Source organism: Sitophilus oryzae, unplaced genomic scaffold, assembly GCF_002938485.1.
Source record: "Sitophilus oryzae breed Bouriz unplaced genomic scaffold, Soryzae_2.0 scaffold_1272_pilon_pilon, whole genome shotgun sequence".
In the NCBI taxonomy this organism is placed as follows: Eukaryota; Metazoa; Arthropoda; class Insecta; order Coleoptera; family Curculionidae; genus Sitophilus; species Sitophilus oryzae.
Genome location: NW_022145918.1, coordinates 62,605 through 83,034, shown reverse-complemented (window position 1 = coordinate 83,034; position 20,430 = coordinate 62,605). Strand labels below are relative to the sequence as shown.

The following is a 20,430-nucleotide window of genomic DNA, read 5'->3' as shown; positions in this document are numbered from 1 at the left end:
TCGAATGCTTTATTATTTCTAATCTTATATTTGACACGATTTATACTCAAATATTTTAAAATTATCTTTTTTTTTTTTTTTTTTTTTTTTTAAATTTAAATTAGTCTCTTAGCAATGTGTGCAGTTTCTCGGTTTAGTTCCTACGTTTGGCAACAAACGTGTTTACTGTTCTTTCTTTGTTTGGTAGGTACATTATAAACATTGTACTCTTCTTACAAACGGAAATATCGACCCGTATTCAATCAACCTTTACAGCCCTTAGTATACCCAGAAAAGAAGGACTCAATGGTTCTCGCACTTAAGCAAAAAATATGTTTTTGGAAATTTTCAAAGTAAACAACTCGGTTATTTTGGACTTACTTGAAACTGTAAAGAGAAAATTTGTTTCTTTTATCGAGATCTACCAGCCCTGAAAATATTATTATTTGTATTTATTTAAGACTTTGTTTAAGATCTATAATCTATAATGTGACGGGGATTAACTCCAACCCATACACCCATAATCTCTTCCTGAGTAGAGAAGAAAAGTAGTTTTATTTTATTCATGAATGGCCAAAGTTAAACAGCTATAGAGAAGTAATCTATCTCGAATTCCAATTTTATTTTTCATACCTGAATATATTGAAATTTAGTTTCGATTCACTAAATTAAATATGCATTGTTCAGTATTGAAACTTGGCAGAAACCAGGTCAGTTGCTACTCATCGGTTTTTCAACAATTTGAAAATAGTACGGTTCGAGTCGAACTTTCTATAAAAACGAAACCCGAATATAAAACTTGAGGCGTTTGCAGGAACGCAAAATCTTTGTGCACAAATACATTTTCATTTTGAATATTAAAATTTCTTATTCATGGCAGTTCGAAAACATTCTGACTCGGTTTAAAATCTGGAAATTTTTCGAATAATCCCAGTTTTATTAAATAGAGGATATTCAAGTTTGGATGAAATAGCATTGAGATACGATATATTAAAATGTTTTGTAGATCTTTGCACATAAATGGATACAGCAGTATTAAGTCTAAACACATAGTTAATTAAATACAGAAACATTCAATCAATACATAATATAACCATTGATTGAAAGAATTGGGAAGATACGCAACCTAATAGGCAAATTCTTGACAATGCTGATTTGATTTTCCCTACGTCTCAAGTGTGCAGTGGAGACACCAATCGTTCCTCGGCCAATGCAAAACACTCATTTTCGGCTCTAATTCGGCTAACGAAGGCATATCGAGGATGGTGTAGAAGTGAAAGTGACAGTGTTGCCATATTAAATGTGTAATATCTGTAATACGTTTGACGAAAATATCCTAGGATGAAAAATCCGCGTTTAGGTATTGAAATTTATTCGTGTTAACATAGAATAAATAACGAATACGACATGATCAAAAAGGTCATTTAGTTGGCTTCTAAATGACTATAATATTTCCATATATTAATGTAATGAATTTAATATAATATTTACATCTGAAATAACAGCGATCTTCATAATTAGAGAAAATAACAACGGACAAATTAACAAACAAGCAATCTTTTTCTCAATAAAACATTTATGCCAAACAACGGAAACATACAAAATTATTCTAAATATGCCTGCATCTCTCCCGCTATTCATTTTACCAGTTTTGCGTAATTTCATCCTTTTCTGTCCTTTGTCAAAACGAGTTACATCTAATTACGGTACGGTGACATTGTGATTCGGGTCGCGAACCATTAAATGATCCGTAAAACTACTACACTTAAAGCGTAAGGTATTTGAAATTCAAATTTCGAGCACCCAACCTACTTCTTAAATATATGTTATTAGCGAAAGGCTTTAGAATATTCTTGTGCACAAATGTGGAAATTTATTTAGGTGGATTTCAGTTTTTTGCGTTCGTTGTTGGCAGTAGTTAGTATCTAGATAAAAAGACTAGAGAGATTGTGCATATGTGATGTAATAAGCTTCATTCAGAACCCCGAAATTAGTGAAATAAATTAGTGGTTTCAATTATACTTCATACTTTAGAGTCTAAGATTATTCAATGTTCAAAAATAATGAAAACTACTTTAAATTATTTGATGAAACAGCCCAGGTAGTCAGAGTTATCTATAGAGAAATTTTAGTAATTGGCTTATAAAACAAACTGCGGATGATAATGAAAGGCCAAATTAATGGTTTGGTTGTACAGCTGGTTCCAAAAACAATACGACTTTTTACACATTTTTTCGAATATTTGAGCAGTGTATATTTATATGTCAAGTATTTTGGCATGTTAAGGTTATTGTGACATTGAATAAAACAAATTTGCTTTTGACAAAGTGGCAAATAAACTTTTCAGAGTGTCCGTCAAAATATGAAAAGAAAATCTACTTATGTTGAAGGCAAACGAACGAGACTCATGTAACTCGATTCATAAACATATTATCGTATACGTATCTGACGAATAACGTTATTCTATCCGTCTAAAAATACAATGAAAAGAAGGTCTGCTTTATAAAAGATCTTTTATGGCATGTCGCTCGCTGATTTTATTTCTTTTCTCTGCATCCTCAACACAAACAGCTTTAGCGAGCTGAATTTTTAGTAAAACCATTTATTTCTCTCCAAAACTATGTCAAAGAAGAACTCTGTAATGATATTAGGAAATATAAGAGTCTATTTATATTCTAACATCCCTACACCGTAATCCAACAAATAGTAAGTCTCTCCTACTCAATTTAGTTTCATTTTATATTATTATTGTAACATAATAGAGATAGTCCCAGATATCACCGATGTGTGTTACGGCGTGTTGTTCGTGTGCGAGATAAATAGTCTTGATAAATTATAAAAACATCTATCTAAAATCTTAAACGGTTTTTGTGTGTGTGAATTTTGTAAACAATAACTCCCAGTTATGACGCCATAAAAATCAAAATCGTAAGAAATTTCAATCTAAAAGAAACAACATATTTCCTACTTACCAATTGAATCAGAAAATATAGAAACCACAAAGGTATTGTATTGACAATGACAAACATTTTAAAATATTAGAAATATATTTCCCCCAGAAGAAAACCGCCCAATTTATCTTTAAGTCCTATAACAAAAAAAAAATATTCGTGCGGAGAGACTGTCAAGCCAACAAGTATCCAAATCCTTCCAAATTTATCGAGAGGCAAAGTTTTAGCCTGACCTTTTTGTTGTGGCGTGTTTTCTATTTGTACGCCCTTGGAAGGGTCCGGCCTATCTTGAACAAATATAAGAACCGGTAATGAAGACCGTCTGTTTTCCTTCGGAGCAGTTTTGTTTGAGGAAAACTAGGAAAGGTAAACAAATTAAACCTGGCAGTTGCTAAAAGACGTTTGTGTTTGTTTGGGGAACGTCTGGGATAAATATTCCATGGGAATTTAATCCCCATGGAATATTTTTTTATGGTTTTTATACAGGGTTCGGTATAAGTGTCGGGCATCTGTAGTCTGTAGCTCCTAAAATAATAAACTTGGGAATTTTGTTTATGCATGCCTAAAGTAGTATCTTGTACACTTGGCACTAAAAGAGGTTCTAAAAAAGAACAATGTTTGACTGAAAGGTTTGCTAATAAAGCTTAAAGTATCACAACACTGTATATACAAGGTGGCGCACCTCATCCGCCTCGGTTGATTATACGAAAATCTGAAAGATCTAGAAACAACTTCGTTATTTCAAATACAACACTATGTATTTTTAAACAAGTCGAAGCAGATTTAAACGCTCTTAAATATTGGGCTTTCTATACCTATCTGGCTCAGATTTTGAATAAAAGTTACTAATAAAATAGTAATCAATATGGCTGGTGTCACCATGGCAATTTGCTAGTGACAGTTAGTAGCTATTTTCAATATCGACATTAATTTATAGACTTATTTAAATTTATAACAGGTTATTTTTATTTAATTTACCTGCCATTGTTAATAAGTAAGTATTTCTTATTTTAACAAGAAGTTTCTGCTGGCGGACGGAATGGATATGTTATACTAGTGATTTTATTTAGTGAAGATAATTGCTTGTTAGTTTGAGCATAAGCCTGAAGGGTTTATGCTCAAAGATATCCAAATAGGAATTTTTTGACAGGCGTTCCTTTGAAAACTACTTTTCCTATTTCTCAGAGCTGATAGTGTGGTATATGTATAAAAAACTGTTAGTGAAAACCTGTCGTTGGAAGTGAAGAAAATGAATTTGCCTTTATTGGTTCTTTTATAGAAATCCAATATATTTACAAGTCATCGCAATATAAATCAAAAAACTACTTTACTTTTCACAAAATAATAATATTTACTTATTAAACGATTGTAGGTAAATGAAATAAAAGTAAACTCTTATAAATATAAATAATACTAACTGTCACTAGCAATTTGCCATGACACTAGCCATCTTGATAGCCATTTTATTAAAAAAATCGCTTTTTTATTCAAAAAATCTGAGCCAGATAGGTAGAGGAAACCTAATATAGTTTGAAAGAGCATTTAAATAAAAAACTAAAATTTTCAAAAAAAAATACATAGTGCTGTATTGGAAAATGTAAAATAAATATTTAAAATAGACCAGCAATTTTTGATACCTGTATAAATTTAAGGAAGAAATAATTTTTTAGTAAATTTTATTCCTCTGGCTTCAAAGTCAGCACAAGAATTAACTTTGGAAAGTAGTGTACAGGGTGTTGACAACCTTTTTTATTATAGCATGAATATTTAAATATCTTTAAATATCTCAAAAGAAGCATTTAAGCATATTAAACCCTTATAACAAATGCTTTTTTATGCCCAGAACTAAAATGAAACAAATGGGTGTTTCTATAAGAAAAAATAATAACTTTGGTATGGATCTTAGTTCTGACACACCCGTCAACCGAGGCGAATGAAAAAATATTTTAAAAAAAAAAAATATATCATAAAATTTTTATTACATCTTCTGTTTTCGTATAATCACCGAGGCAATGAGGTGCGCCACCCTGTATAAACTAAAAACTTTGTAATACAAAACTAAAGTGTCAAAACGAATGACAATCTAGGAATAAATGAATAATTGGTGGCAACTTGACACTTTTTACAGCAGAGCTACCACCTGAATTACCAGAAGCGGGAAATTTAAATTCCAGTTTGTTAGCCCCGCGCCGAATATACTATGAAGCAACAATGACTAAAATTGGCAATTTCTCGATTACGCAACTAAAAGTTTGATTGATATCAAATATATAAACAGATGCATATTTCTAGTATTTTTAATCAAATATTTGGTTTTACTCACCATATAGGGTAGAGCACTAATGTCCAGTGTGTTAGTACAAGATCCTTCACACATTTGGTTCTCGTATAGGCATTCGTCAATTCCAACCTGAAAAAAAATTGAACTATTATTACAAAAAAATATATAAATTTAAATTTCTATTAATAGACAAATATTTATTATACTAAGAAAAACTAAGTTTAAAATTATCATTCCATCTCATACCCTATATTCCATTTAAATATTTGTGACAGATGGAGACTATAATTTTACTAGAAAATGAGGCTAAAGAGTCAATAATTTAGCTACAAATTTCTGAAAAAATTTCACTAAAACAAAAATAATAAGACAAAATAAAAAATTATAAGGTGTCCAATCTTCCTGCCGGTCAGTATATTTATCTTAATCTAAACCATTTACCAAAACAAAATATATTGAAAAAAAAAAAAAAAAACTATTTTTTTCAAACGCCATAAATAATTTTTTGACAATTTCAAACGTTACAAATAATATAAAAGATTTAAAAGTTATACCTTGTAAGTAATTATATATCTATATGATGTTCCCTTGAATTTGACATCACTTTATGTCAGCTTAATAATATATTTTCGTACTTTTATGTTTTGGCATCTTCTTTTTGTTTATGTTTAGGCGTAAAGTGTTTTACTTTTTATGCTTAGGCGTTAATAGATATTTACGATACAAGTCGCGTGTATTGTACAATATTTTATCTACGCCTAACTATAAAACACAAGGAATTTTAAAATTATTATATTTCTAACCATATAATCTATCCTAAAAAATCAATTACCTTAATACCTTTGTTCAAATAACACCATGCATGGCAATGTCAATATGGCAGTAAATAATATTGATGTCAATAGTTTAAAATGAGCGATTCAAGTATTTCTCCTTACATTTTGAAGAAGAGGTGAGCTATTTCTGGGATTGCTTCCAGAATGATTGAAAGTTCGATTAGGAAACATGAAAATTAAAAAGTAATAACTATGGAAATGAAAACTCATAAACTCGTAACATATTTTTCCAATTTAGTGTTTTAAAATAAATGTTTTACAAAATGTTTTTTTCTCTTTGGTAGTCATCTAAACAAGGAGTGCGGTAATGAAAATGCGTGAGTTAAGAAGATCTTAACTCACTCAAAATGCGTCGATCGAAACAGTAATGTTCATCATCAAATTATAGGTTATTAAATCCCAATAATGATCAAACATCAAATTATAGGTTATTATAGGTTATAAATATGGTCTGCATGGTCTTCCTATTTTTTATTACATTGAGAATAAAATATTTTATTTTGAAAATTTCCATGCATATTTTTTACTTTATTTGAATTTAGGTCACTTTATAAATGTAATATATTATAACAAATTGTCAATTTTTAAACCGGAAATAAAATACAGAGAGAGTAACACATTTATTAAATGTTAAAGTTCGCTGTTCATTATATTTTTTGTATTTTGGGACGTTGATAAATTAAAATAATTGTTCAGGGTGCGCCGTAAACATGTCAATGTTATTGGCAAAAACCAAAACAGACATTGGAAAGTTTTTAATTTAAATTTTATTTGAATGGTTGCTTGGGCCTTTGCTGTTGTAAATTCGGTCACGTCGTTACGAGTTACCATGTTACGGTATCGGATTTTTTAATATAGGTACAGTCGTTTTTTGAAAAGGTTTTTCGGTAATAAAGTTTTAGCTAAAAATAATGAAACTTTTGAGTTGTTTTTTTAGCAATTTCACAGATTTTTGTTGATCAGTTCTGTTGAACAGCCCAAAAATTAATTAAAAGATCACGTAATTACTAAATTTTTTCCATTTAAAATTTTTCGGTTGCGTGTTTCTATACAAAATTAATTGGTTATACAGGGTAAAATAAAATCGTATAATATACATTTCAATCTCAGTTTGCACAAGAACATTAACCAGGAGAATATTCATGATATGATACACAGCTTACTCGTTTCAGTCGATTCTGGAAACACTCGTATGAGTATTTTTTGCGTAAAGGAAGTTTTGAAAACAGGGACAAAATTACAAAAAAAATCCACTAGTTTTCAAAATTTTAACCATTTTTTTTTAAATTTTCAAAATAAAGTAACTCGGCGATTTTTGACGTAATCTGTTCAGCCAAAAATAATTATACATTATTTGACAGCACAAACAAATTATAATTTTGACATTGATCGATGTCCGTCAATAAAATTATAACTCCAAATCAAATGTGTAGTAATTTACGAAATGCCGTAATGACGTCACCAATCTGTTTCATCTGACCGTCAAGTGAATGAGAGAGTTCGACAATATAAGATGGCTGAAGAAACAATATTTGAAAAAAACAGTGTAGAGAAATTATATTTCTTTTATCGACATCTACCAGCCCGGAGAATATGTGCACTTATTTAAGACTCGCCCTGTAAGAAAATCCCCATTTAATTTTTTTTCCATAGCAACTGTTAAAATTGCCTTATATTTATCAAAAATAGTACTTTAACCGCAAGGGTAGATTAAATGACACTTTAACAGCGAGGATAGGTTAAAAACTTTATTTCTTCTCGCACGTTTTTTAATTTCTTCCATTTTTGAAAATTTTTGTATTATCCTTTTCATAAGTTATTCGGGATTTAAATGGAAGTAGTTTGGATATGGCGTTTGTCGCTTCAACCTGAATATCTGTTGGTAATTTACTTATTTCGTTTTGAGAGCCATTTCTGACTCCAATTAAATCAGCAATCGACACTAAAGAGAATTAAAAAATATTGACTCAAAACTGACAACTAAAGAGACAGCTTTATTTATCTGTTAAATTACATAGAAATCAACGCCAACCCAGCACAATATTTTTTATATTCGTAATAAATTCCTTGAAATAATAATTTCTGAATATTTTTTAAAACGTAACTTGCTATGGAAAAGAATATTGTTTTATACACGACGATAAAATTGTATTATGGTCTCCCGAAATTAATTCACTCGCGATTTCATCGCTCGTGAATTAATCTTTTCGGTGGACGATAAAATACCATTTTATCGTCTTGTATAAAAATATCTATTAAATTAAATAAATAGCACCTCAAAAGGTATTAATTAAAAATAATCTGCTCAAATGATTTGCATAATTTTATAGAGTAAAATAAATACACAAAATGTTTTTTATAGCTGCAATAGGGGTTAGTAGCCTCATTCTGAAACCGTCCAACATTCCAAACCATAAACTTGTTTTCTCTACTTTATAGCATTTTTGTTTCCCGTCCAGTAAAAAAATACATAAACAGATTTACAGCGTTTCTTCTTCCGTCCTATATTCCTGTTTACAAACATCGAAAATTTTGTTAGGAATTTATGGCGTCTTTTTTTCTTTGCCCCGGAACAAGGTAACGATGTCATTTATTACATTTGCTAATTTTTAGTAAGATGGACGGCTAAAAATCATAGCTTTTCTGGCCTATTATACACACAAAAACCTCAGTTAGATCATTGAATTATAGTTACAAAAATACTTTTATACCTTAAGAGTGTGGGTATTGTTAATAAATTATTCGTTGAGATATCAAACATAGATAAATAAAACAAGTTTAAATTGGAAAGTGCCGATACGGACAATGTAAATATTATTTGGCGCTATTCATGCAACGGTTGCGATCCAAAGCTCTTGACAATTTCGGAACGGTTCGGCTTTTTCCGGAATTATACCGCCAAATAATATTTATTCAAATCTATTATTATTTTCGTTAAATTTTATAAACAAAATACAGTGTGTTGCATAAAAGAAACTTTATTTTATATAAGGACATGTATGAAATACCTAAAATATATTAAAAAACTATAAAAAAACAGCAGTCTGAAGTAAAACAATAATTACCGTAATACCTATAATATTCCTACTTACCGTAATATATATATAATAATCCTATTGGATAAGTTTTTCTGAAGACACTATACAGGGTGAGTCACAAATAAGTGCAAATATTTTTAGGGCTGGTATATCTCGATAAAAAAACATATTTTCTCTTTACCGTTTTTCATGTTCAAATAAACCTACTTTGAAATTTTCAAAAAAATTGATTTTTCGCTTACATTTTGAGAACAGCTGGATCTTTTCTGGGTTTTCTTTCTTCTAAATTTAATCTAATACCTATGTTGCCATATTATCAAGAAATTATGTTTTATAACTAAAAACTAAAAAAAATCAAATATTTTTTTTTTCAAAAAATTCCAATTTTTTTTTTTTTCGCAAAAAAACTTCATAGGCGTATGTTTCTGAGGTCGAAATATAATACCACCCCTAAAATATTTGCACTTATTTGTGACGTAACCCTTTATATTCCCAGATTTTTATGAAATTTTAAGTTTTTTTTGAAGGTTACGATCTTCACGGAGCTAAATGGTTTTTTTTTCATAAATATGAAATACGGAATTAATAAAAAGCAGCAAAAGACAAATTTCATGAAAAATGTCAATATTAATAGGCTCTATTGAGGCAAAAATACGAAATATTTAACATCATTTCTGCACCATATATATAAACATGTCGTTTCAAAGATCAGAAACCAAAATTTATTCAAAAAAAGAGGAAAAAAGTTGGATTATCAGTACTCAACAGAAACTTCGTCGATATTTTTCACCTCACGAGGGTGTCGGGCCCGAACTTGTCTGAAAAAAGGTCGTCGGATAACCGAAGAATATTTTATTTTCTAATGGGATCGCATTCCTCAAAAACTTATCTTCCACGGGGAAAATTATTTATTCGTGATGGATATTCCCCTTCACTTTTTTCGTTGGAGTAATACTTTTCCTTCAGCAAGTGAGTTTTGTTAATCGTCGTTCGCTTTTATAAAGTATATCGCTTTAATCTAAATAGTATCGCTTTAATCTAAATAATATCTGTGTTATAAGATTTGTAATATACAGTGTGTTTCTGCAGACGATGATAGAAAAAATGCAGATGACGTCCCATACCAATCTATTTATTTTACTAAAAAAGGTTTCTAATATTTTTAAAGTTAACTATGGATGGGTTTAAATATAAATCCGTCATACGTCGTCTCTTGTTGTTTTTCACCAGTTTTATTGATTTATTTCCAAAATGACAGATCATATTTCAATTTTATTGGTTTGACGGAACGATGAACGCCGATGCGTATAAACTCGCCTTTAGATTTTTGAGGCTTGTCAAAGTCTTGCCAAATTATAGGTTATAATTTTGTGTCAATTTATGTGAAATACCCTGCCTTTTGGAAGATGCGCATTTTGATTCGTGTTATTACGTGTGTTTTGTGCCTTTTCAAGCCAAGTGGAGGAAAAATCGAGGGAAAATTAACTGTAGACCCAGAGCACAGTTTATAGTTAATACTCGGTGTCCAGGCAGAAAGTCTTCTACACCAATAAAGTTACCATCAATAAAGTTTGTATACCATCTCGTCATAGATAAGTGCATCTAGTATATAGTACAAGGATCGTACTAAACATAGGTATACTAACAACTGGAGTAGCCATAAAATAACGACATCACACGATAGGTAAATAATGGATTTTAGTACTGCAGAAAAATAATGTCAAAAGGTATACTGGTTAAAAAAAATTAAGATTAAAGTTAATTAATCAACCTTTAAGGTATAAAATTCGGTAAGTGTTATTAATAAAAAAGTTTGTTTTATTTATGTTGTTTGATTTATTGCTGTGGAATATTACAAATTTGTATTTGTAATCTTTTTTTGAAGTTATCACTTGTCACTCAAATTTTAAATATATTAATTTCATGCTATGAGTTCCAATTGTACCAACTTATTTCTTTGTAAAATAAAATAAACTACTTTGAAATTAAAATGACAGACACATCTGTCACTGTCAAGGATCTTGTCGTTGGACAGACTATACTTCGATTGATATAGCACTAAATACATTTTGGAGAAGAATTTTTCAATATTACAGTTGTTCTACTTACACTGCAGAGATACCGGGCGTTTTCAAAAATGAGTCACCACTATAACTTTTTTATTTTTTCAGATAAAAAAACATTGGGTACGTGTGTAGGTATATGACATAAACCAAGATTAACTGACATATCCAATTAGTGTCGGTCACTTCTTATTTCACTGTAAATTATTACAACTTTTGATTTTTAAATGAAACTCTCGATATCTTTTAATTTTATTTGAGAAAAAACATTATTCTGAATAAAATGACATTTTTGCATAAAAAATAGTATTTTGAATTTCAATCTAGAGTGTCATCGCTGTCATAAATTTACTAATTTCTAATCAAGAAGTCTTGAAAAAATAGATTTGATCTTCTAATATTTTTCGTGACTTTTCCTGGCCGGTCAAAAGATGCCGAAATCGTATTTTTAATCATAACTCAAATTTTTCAAATGGAATGAATGTGGCTCATTAGCATATTATAAAAAGCACATTATTTTGACTCTGTTATAGACAGGTTGATATCAAGACCATAGTAAAAGTTAACTAACAATAATAATTAGAAATATCATAAATATTCTATAACTAAGTAAAAGGTTTACAACTACTTACCATCGTAATATTGATACCAACAGCTCGTTCGATTTCTTCTCTGTGCATTAGTACCATTCCATTAAGCCTGACAGGTTTGTAGTAGGGGGAACCACCGTGAGCAGAAAATCTGACGTCTGTTACAGGGGGATGTTTCCTCCTTAATTGTACGCTGAAGACATCAACATTCTCTCTATCGATGTTCAACAAATCGGCGATCTTGTCTCTGAACTTTTCGGCCATACTTTTTGGTAAATCCTAGAAGAAAAAAGAATGGTCTATCATACGATGTTATTGTTGTTTTAATCACATTATTGTGTTAATGCACCTTTGAGAAAAATGCACAATATTTTCTTACAATACAAAATAAAGTAAAGTTGTCTTAAAGGTTTGTAATTACCTTTAAAAAGGTTTTTTTTCAAAAAGAAAATTAAAATAATGTAGTATTTATGAATCAACACAGAAGTTGGGAAATATATTAGTTAAATACATCTAGATTTGAAGTTATTTTAAAATAATAAAGAAGTGTTATTTAAAATAAAACAGGGAGCAATATTAACGCTTAAAAACTCCAAATTAGTTTTTCTTATACTTTCCTAAAGGGATAGAATCTAACATAACATAGATTAAGATATTCTTACGTGTAATTTGTAGTCCCATACTCTGATGAACTGTTCGTCTGTTATGCCGGCAATTCTGACAGATCCTGAATTAACCACTGCCTCATGAGGTATTTCTTTTACTGTCACAGTGACATTGGCTGGTACATCAGTTTGAGTATGTTTTCTATCATAGACCTGAAAAAAGAAAGTTGATCTATAGTAATTTAGTGACTTCATCATTTAATGTTAAATAAGTAGGATTATATGCCACACGTTTTTTTTTATTTAATAAGCCTTCAATAACACAATAAATATGCAACATTGTATTTTTAATCAAATTTCATTTATAAATTTAAGATTGTTTTGTTCCAAGAGTCCAAAAACTCTTGCATTAAATTATGAAAAAAAACTATTGAAACATTTATCTTTTAGCAAAATAACAATACCTGTTTGTGAATCCGCCATGTCTGTTTTTTAATTACTGATTTAAATCTTATAATGAATTTCGAAAAACATCGTCAAGTAGTGTGACAGTCCTATTAAAACATTCAGTTAGAACACGTGGACGCATTCATGGACGATGATAACCAAAGGCCAAAATGACATTCCTCGCAAATTTTGAAGTATAATTAGTGGAAAAGTTATAAGTTTGGTAACTTTTTCCACTAAATGACAATTCCTACTACTAATTTTGACGTTCTGAATGCTTACATTCAAATTAGAGGAACAAACTTCTACGCTAATTGAAACCACTAATTTATTCCACTAATTTAGAGGTTCTGAATCAAGCTTTAAACTAAAATAAACCCTTTATTTTTAGCCTTCAACATTAAAAGTACCTCATTATAACTAACGGTTTAATACAAAAACGGAAAAATGTATCTTTTCCAAAACCAAACAATTTCCATTTGAAAATAACAATTTAATTTTAACATACAGTCCTTCTCTAAACAACCCCTCCCAACCTCAAAACACGATTTATTATCTTTGCCATTTTAAAAACGCCAACTCGCTACGCTCTCATCTCTTCCGCTATTTTCCTTTCGCTCACCTTAAATTTCAAATGGTAGACGCCGTCCCTGGTGCCCTGTCGCATCGATATCATGCCCGTGTCCTCGTTCAGCTTGAAGCGGATGTGTTCCGCGCTCTCCCAGTAGAATTTCTTGTCGGGCAGGTCCCAGTCGTCCAGATCGTAGACGTACACGCGACCGATTTCCGTTTCCGGTGCCTGGCCTGAAACAACAAACGAATGTGTGTTATTTTTGATGGAACTCCACACGAAATTTTTACAGAAAATTTCTTAGAAAAATGTTTACTGTTTAAATATAACTTTATTTTTTATGTCCTTGTATAGAGACATCATTTTAAGTGCCTCACTCAATTTACAATCTTCTTGTTTTCTATTTAAAGACAGTAGAAAGAATCCTTAATATAATTTTTAACGAGGATGCCGATTTTGTACCTAAAATTTTCCTGAAAAGACATCAATTTGGACAGATACCTTCTTGTTTTTCTAATAGAAACCCCCACGTATTTAAGCATCGTCCGGTAGACAATTTTTAGCTAATTTCAAAAATATATAGTTCAGTATACTTTGCACTTACGGTTTTCGATATACAATTGAGTTAAGAATGTACTTCTAGAATCATTTTAAGTGTCTCACCCAGTTTAAAATTTTCTTGTTTCTTATTTTAGGATAGTACAAAGATATTTTAATGTAACTTTACGCGAGGATGCCGACTTTCTACATGAACAGGTTTTAAATTATCAATTTTGACAGATACGACGTCATTCATGCGCCAGTAAAATTACATTAAAATATTTTTACTATCTTTAAATAGGAAATAGTAGTAAAATTGTAAATTGAGTAAGATACTTAAAATGAAGTCCTTGTACATTTCGCTGTTGTGAACATCAAAGAAAAGTATCTCGTAATCCAATAAATTATGTAACCTTTTGATATGTATTAAATCAATAATAAATTATATACTAAAGATAAAGTGCACCATTCCGTAACGTAATATAAAATATAATAATAATAGCTCCCGTATATAGCGTTTGACGCATTGGGAGTAGCAAGGTACAGCTTGCCATATTAGAGCCGTTTGGTATACAAGGAAGGTAATGTGGCTAGCACTACGCTTCAACCGCCTATTATTACTTCAGGATTGTGAATCCCAAGTACTCATTTAAGGCTGAGTCGACCTAGGTACCCAAACTATTTTTATTTTAATAAAAATAGTCTGCTGTTGAAATGCCGGGTGTGGGATTCGAACCCACTACCTTGAGACCTACGCCACCTTGTAATACAATATAAAATACATTATAAAATATAGGTTGTTCAAATATTCCGTGGCCACCGAAGTACTAAATGAATAAACTCATCTTTTAATTATAGTTTAAGAACCGATATTCAGATTTGAATGTGATTTAAGATGTTTATGTTGTGCTAAGCGATGTAGCATTTCACTTTCATAAAAAAATTAAAAGGTAAGGGGAGGGTAAAAACTACTACCTGAATTCTAGCAAAAATGTTTTGTAACTTCACCGACGACTGACTTTTTTTCGTAAAAAGGTCCTTCTAAGATTTACTACATTTTTTGTCTCTTGTAAAATAACTACGCTCGATATAGTTTTTAGGAAAAAATGTTTGTCCCAATCTGACCTACAAAAAAAATGCTTCTGTGTTATTTTAAATATTAAAATCTAATAGACGATAATAATTTAGTTGAACATATTATTTTTGATAATAGTCTTCAAAAATTTTAAATTTGTTAACGTTTGGGTTTTATTAAAATTATTTATTAATATGAGTGGTTTACTTTTACATACCTTGATAGTTGTAGACGAAAATGTTCTTGGCACCAGGCTGCATTTTGTTGTCATTAACATCACCGACGACTACAGTAAGAGTACTAGTACCAGTCATAGCCGGATTTCCATGATCCTTAATCACGATGGGAATATGGAATTCCTTCTGCTGTTCTCTGTCAAATGATCGCAGTGACGTAACGATAGCCATGCCGTCTCCATTAGCGCCCTCTGAAATAAGAAAATACATGGTATAAAATACTGAAAGCAAATAAATAAAAAAATAAAGATCCTCAAAACTAAAAAAATCATTATATAAAAAAATTGTTTCAGTAGATACTTTCACATGAGAAAGATATCTAAATATCTTAATGAATTAATTTTTGAGTTTATAGAAACAAATATGCCATAGAGCATATACATTACTTACTTTGGTCTTGTTCTACTTTGAAACTGGCTCTAACTAGGTCACTAGCGCTGGGATCTAGTCTGAACTGGAATGGTGGGCCATTGCTCTTCGATCTGTCATCGTCGTCAGTTGCCAGAATTTCAACCACCTTGAAAAAAAAAGAAAACGTTATAATGTCTTTCTGAAGATATCGTTTAGAACTACACCCTCTACAACCTTCACTGTGTTTAGATATTTTGATACATACTATATAAAAAATTAATTTGAAGCTCATCAGATTTTTTAAACTAAGATGAAAATATATTAGACGCATCTTCAACTGCGAATAAACTATATTTTGTCGAGCAAAAAATAAATGAAATAAATATGATAGTAATAGTCGTTTTTTGTAATTTTAATACAATAGAAGAATTTGCCCATTTTTTTGGATGTGTTTTCTGTTTATACAGGGTGAGTATTAAATAAATGCCATATTACATTATATTTTCTATTTGATTTTTTTTCTAAAAATTCAATTTTTTTTCGCGAAAAAAACCTCATGGGCGCAACCTTATTATTACCTGGGATCGAAATATACCATCCCTATAGTATATATTCTGTCGCTGTTAAATTTTGAAATCCATAAATAGAAAAAATTCGATAAATTTTTACTAAAAATGTGGGCTTTTTAAGTGGCAACCTAACATGTTTCTCTTTTCATCTGATTTGTATATCTTGAGCATCTTCGTTTTGTGCAGTAAAGTTTATCCATAGTATTAGTCTGAGTGTGTCAAATTAAAATATCATTTTAACATCTTTTGTGTCATCGTTTTCATATAATCACACGGTGTTTCACGCCTATATATTCCCTTTATATTATATTATCTCTAAAAGAGTGCATAACTTGATACTTTGTTCGCAAGCAAGCTTTTCATTTTAATCAAACATTTTCTTCCTTCTTAAGTTTAAAACTAAAAAACACTTTTTAGTTGACACACTTTTCAGAGAAGTTTTATCTAAAGAGGATCATTATCTTCAGAGGTCTTTTGAGTAAAATAAAAAAGCCTTTTAAAATTCGTCAAAATAAAGGTTAAAATAAGATTTAATTTGTTTGAGGTACACTAACTTATACTAAAAGGATTTCTTAAAATCCTTCTCATTCTTCGTTATGCGTTTGAGAACATTAAATTTGGAGTATAGTTCATCGAAACTCACAAATATTTTTTTTTATATCGTGAACAAGGCTTAAAAACAAAAATAAATGACAGAAGATATCCCTTGGAAAATTTAAAAACAAACAAGTATACAAACTCCTATATCTTTTCCTACATATTTTATTAAATTAAATTTACTACTGTATACATACATAAAGATACGGTTCATACCAAATAAACTTTTAGTCACGTGATTAAGCTTGACCGGCACAGCGTTGCCCACTTTTATACATTTTCTTTTAACCAAAATACTTTAGGAAACAAAAACAAGTTAATTATAAATATATAAACAGTTAATGTTTACATCAACAAAACTGACCTCCTTAACAGCATTTAAGGGACATAAATGGCCATAACTACCGCTTTCCCGTTCAAAATATTCTAATAAGGTGGTGATGAGTAATTTGCAACGGCTATTAAGCTATCTTGTATACTTTGCACTAAAAGAGGTTCTAAAAAGAACAATGTTCGACTGCAAGGTCTGCTAGTAAAAATGTATTTTTTTAAAGTATTGTAAAATTAAGTAAAAGTACTGTTTAAATTTTACTTTAAAACTTTAAAGTAAAATTAAAGTATTACAACAGAATTCATTTAAACCAAAAACTCGTAATACAAAACTAAAGTGCCTGACAATGTCAGGAAATAAATAAATAAATGTGGCAACTTGACATTTTTTGCAGAGCTACCACCTGAATCCCTAGCGGGAAACATAAATTCCAGTTAGTTAGCCCGGCGCCGGATATGTCCATGGTTGGCAACAATGAATTTAAAAATCGCACCATCAATTACGTAACTAAATGTTTAATTGGTATCGCTTATATAATGATAGTCTTTCATTTTGACTTACCTTTTTGGGTGCTACATGTTCAGTGATGACCGGCCTGTAGTCCTTCAAAAATGTCGGAGCGTTATCGTTGATGTCTTGAACAATAACTGTCAAAGTGGCTGTAGCCGTTTTGGGTGGTACGCCATCATCAATGGCCAGTATTTTCACCTGATGACGTGGGTGTCCTCTCTGTCCAGTGACCTCTGTATACTGACCGTTCCTTCTTGGTTTATGGAGAATTGGCGTTTCTGTCTGAACTACGATCCACTAGATATGACACCTGTAATAAAAGAAAAACATATATAACCTATTCTAAGCTCGGCAAGGTTTGGGTTTTAGTCGAGATTTCCGTATGTAGGAAGAGTAAAATGCATTTATAATGTACTGAACAAAGAGAGAAGAATAAAAACGTTGCCAAACGTATGAAATTAACAGAGAAACTGTGCACACATTGCTAAGAGACTAATTTAAATTTAAATCCAGTACCTGCCCATACTTTCTAATTCTAGGGAAGGGTAGTTTGGCGTCTCATTATACTTTATTTGTTTATTTATTAACGAATTGTAGTAATTCTCCTTACAGCTTGATAGCTTGTGAATTATTAAATGCAAGTTAGAAATTAAACAACGACTGCCAAAAGTTTGCAAATTTTGGTAAAAATAAGTGGAATTGAGTTGGTGCTAGACAGTGGTCAGCGCTATGAGAACTGTGAATTCAAAAATCGATATCTCGAAATCCATTAGAAATCATTGATTGTGTTTTATTAATCTTAACGTTTCTGCTATATTTTCATCGCAGACATGTGAAAATCTTTACAAACAAAAAAGTTACACGATTACTGAAAATTTCCATGCACTAAAAGTTGATGGACGCGTTTTTTAATTTTTTTAAAAGAAAAAAAAAGAAACTTATCAAATTTTTCTCATTTAAACATCTTGACTAAAATCCGAACTTTAAAATAAAAAAAAATAAAGTTTCAATATCTAAAGTGGTTCTTAAGTTATCGCGTGTTATGTGTTAAAAAGTTGAGTTTTCAAATTACCGCGATTATTGACGTTTTGTCAATATATATATAAATACTATAATATACATAATAATGGCTACCATAAAAATATTCTTTTAACTCGATTTCAGATGCCCAGAAACATATATTATGATTTTATTTAGTCATCTTTCCGAAAAAATCTTTTAGAAATAAGCGCCTTTCGACCAGGGAAATGGGCAACTGTATCTCCGAAAAATGTGGCAATACTGCAACAGCAAACCGTTGCATTTCTCTCACTCTGACTTAATAAGATCCCTACGCGATTCACTTTCATACCGCTAAATACCGATCCAAGAGCAAAACTTGCCAGCGCGGTATAGAATTACTAGGCCATAAAATAATTTTTCTCTTTTCTAAAATTATAGACATATTATTAATCTGACCTTTTGTTATAATGAAAATAATGAAAATAGAAAAAAAACTATTAGATATCCTGTCATCTATCACTTCGAACAAATCAAATTAAGCAGAAAGGTTATAAATTGTTATCCAAACTTTCCTAATCACATATATTGCTTTGTATTTTGATCGATCCCAAAAACTTTCCATCATGACGTAATTCTACTTTTCGGGATGCGAACTGTGTGTGATGTAATTCCTAAGAATCGAGTTAAGAAGTCCATTTGGAATGTATCAAATAACGTGCCAAATAAGCAATATTCGAAAAGGGGAATTATACAGTTCTGTTATTTGATTAGTTCGTAATGTATACGTATTCACATTTCTACCGCTTCTGCCTCATAAAATTTATCGTTCGTACTATCAAGCAGTTGTGACATTTTATTTAAAATATGCAATTCGATTAACTACATCGAGACAACAGTGGCGTGCAGTGCTAGTCAGAACAGGGTAGGCAAAAATTGGCATAATAATAAAATAGAAATAGCATAAGTAATTATTATAATTTTTTTTCTCTTAGTTTTGCGATTTTTTTCAGATTTGGCATCGCTGTGCGGGATAGCGGCCGACTCATGTTCAAATTTGTGAAGCTCATTAAATTGAGAAATAAGACGCCATCAGGGCCTATACTGAAATGAGTCATAAGAGAGTATTAAAACTCTTATTTTAAATGACTTCAGAATTTGAATTACGCCAAACTTGCTATAAAATACTTTTCTCAAAGTTGAAAGGTCTATAGGATATAAAGTTATTTGTCTGTACTTTCTAAAACTCTTTTAATGGAAAAAGTTTATTTAACTGGGTATTACACTATTAAAATTATTTATGTTCGATGTAAAGTATATTGACGTTCATTTAAATTCGTGCAAAGTTTATTTTAGACACAAACAAACGATGTACGGGGTGAGGCAGAGTCGGAAAAAGTTTCAATCAAATTCCTTGTTTGATATTTCCACCATTTCCAATAGTAGCGTACCTACATAATATGTCTCTTTATTAATTTTCATATTATGAAAAATTATAAAGAGTGTGAGAAATATACGTTTACACTCTAGAATTGTAGTTATTTAAATGAATTGCTGTACCGGGTGTTTCTCAAAAGTGGCTCACCCCTATAATTTTTTACTTTTTCAGATAAAAAAAACGAGATTTGGTATGTGATATATGACATAAATTAGGATTGATACAGATTCTACTATTATTTTATTTGATAGAAAATGACACTGAATAGAACAACATATCAAATACTAACTTTTAATATTTTCGCTGAAAAAATCGAATTTTAAATTTCAATCTAGAGCACCATGGCTGTGTTAAAAACACTAATTATTAATCAAGGACCCTTAAAAATAGATTTGATCGTCTAAATTTTTTCGTGTGTTGTCC

At 30.5% G+C, this 20,430-nt stretch overlaps 1 protein-coding gene across 1 annotated transcript in view; it reads right to left on the bottom strand.

Moving 5' to 3' along the window:
- LOC115874290 (neural-cadherin-like) overlaps positions 1-20,430 on the bottom strand; it is a gene marked incomplete at its 5' end in the record, with an annotated part of 116,611 nt that overhangs the window by 39,738 nt on the left and 56,443 nt on the right. Inside the window, 9 exon segments of the mRNA XM_030889397.1 lie at positions 5,254-5,340; positions 11,781-12,017; positions 12,401-12,556; positions 13,413-13,594; positions 15,194-15,403; positions 15,603-15,729; positions 17,622-17,782; positions 17,785-17,850; positions 17,853-17,880. Coding sequence (XP_030745257.1) covers positions 5,254-5,340; positions 11,781-12,017; positions 12,401-12,556; positions 13,413-13,594; positions 15,194-15,403; positions 15,603-15,729; positions 17,622-17,782; positions 17,785-17,850; positions 17,853-17,880 — 1,254 coding nt within the window.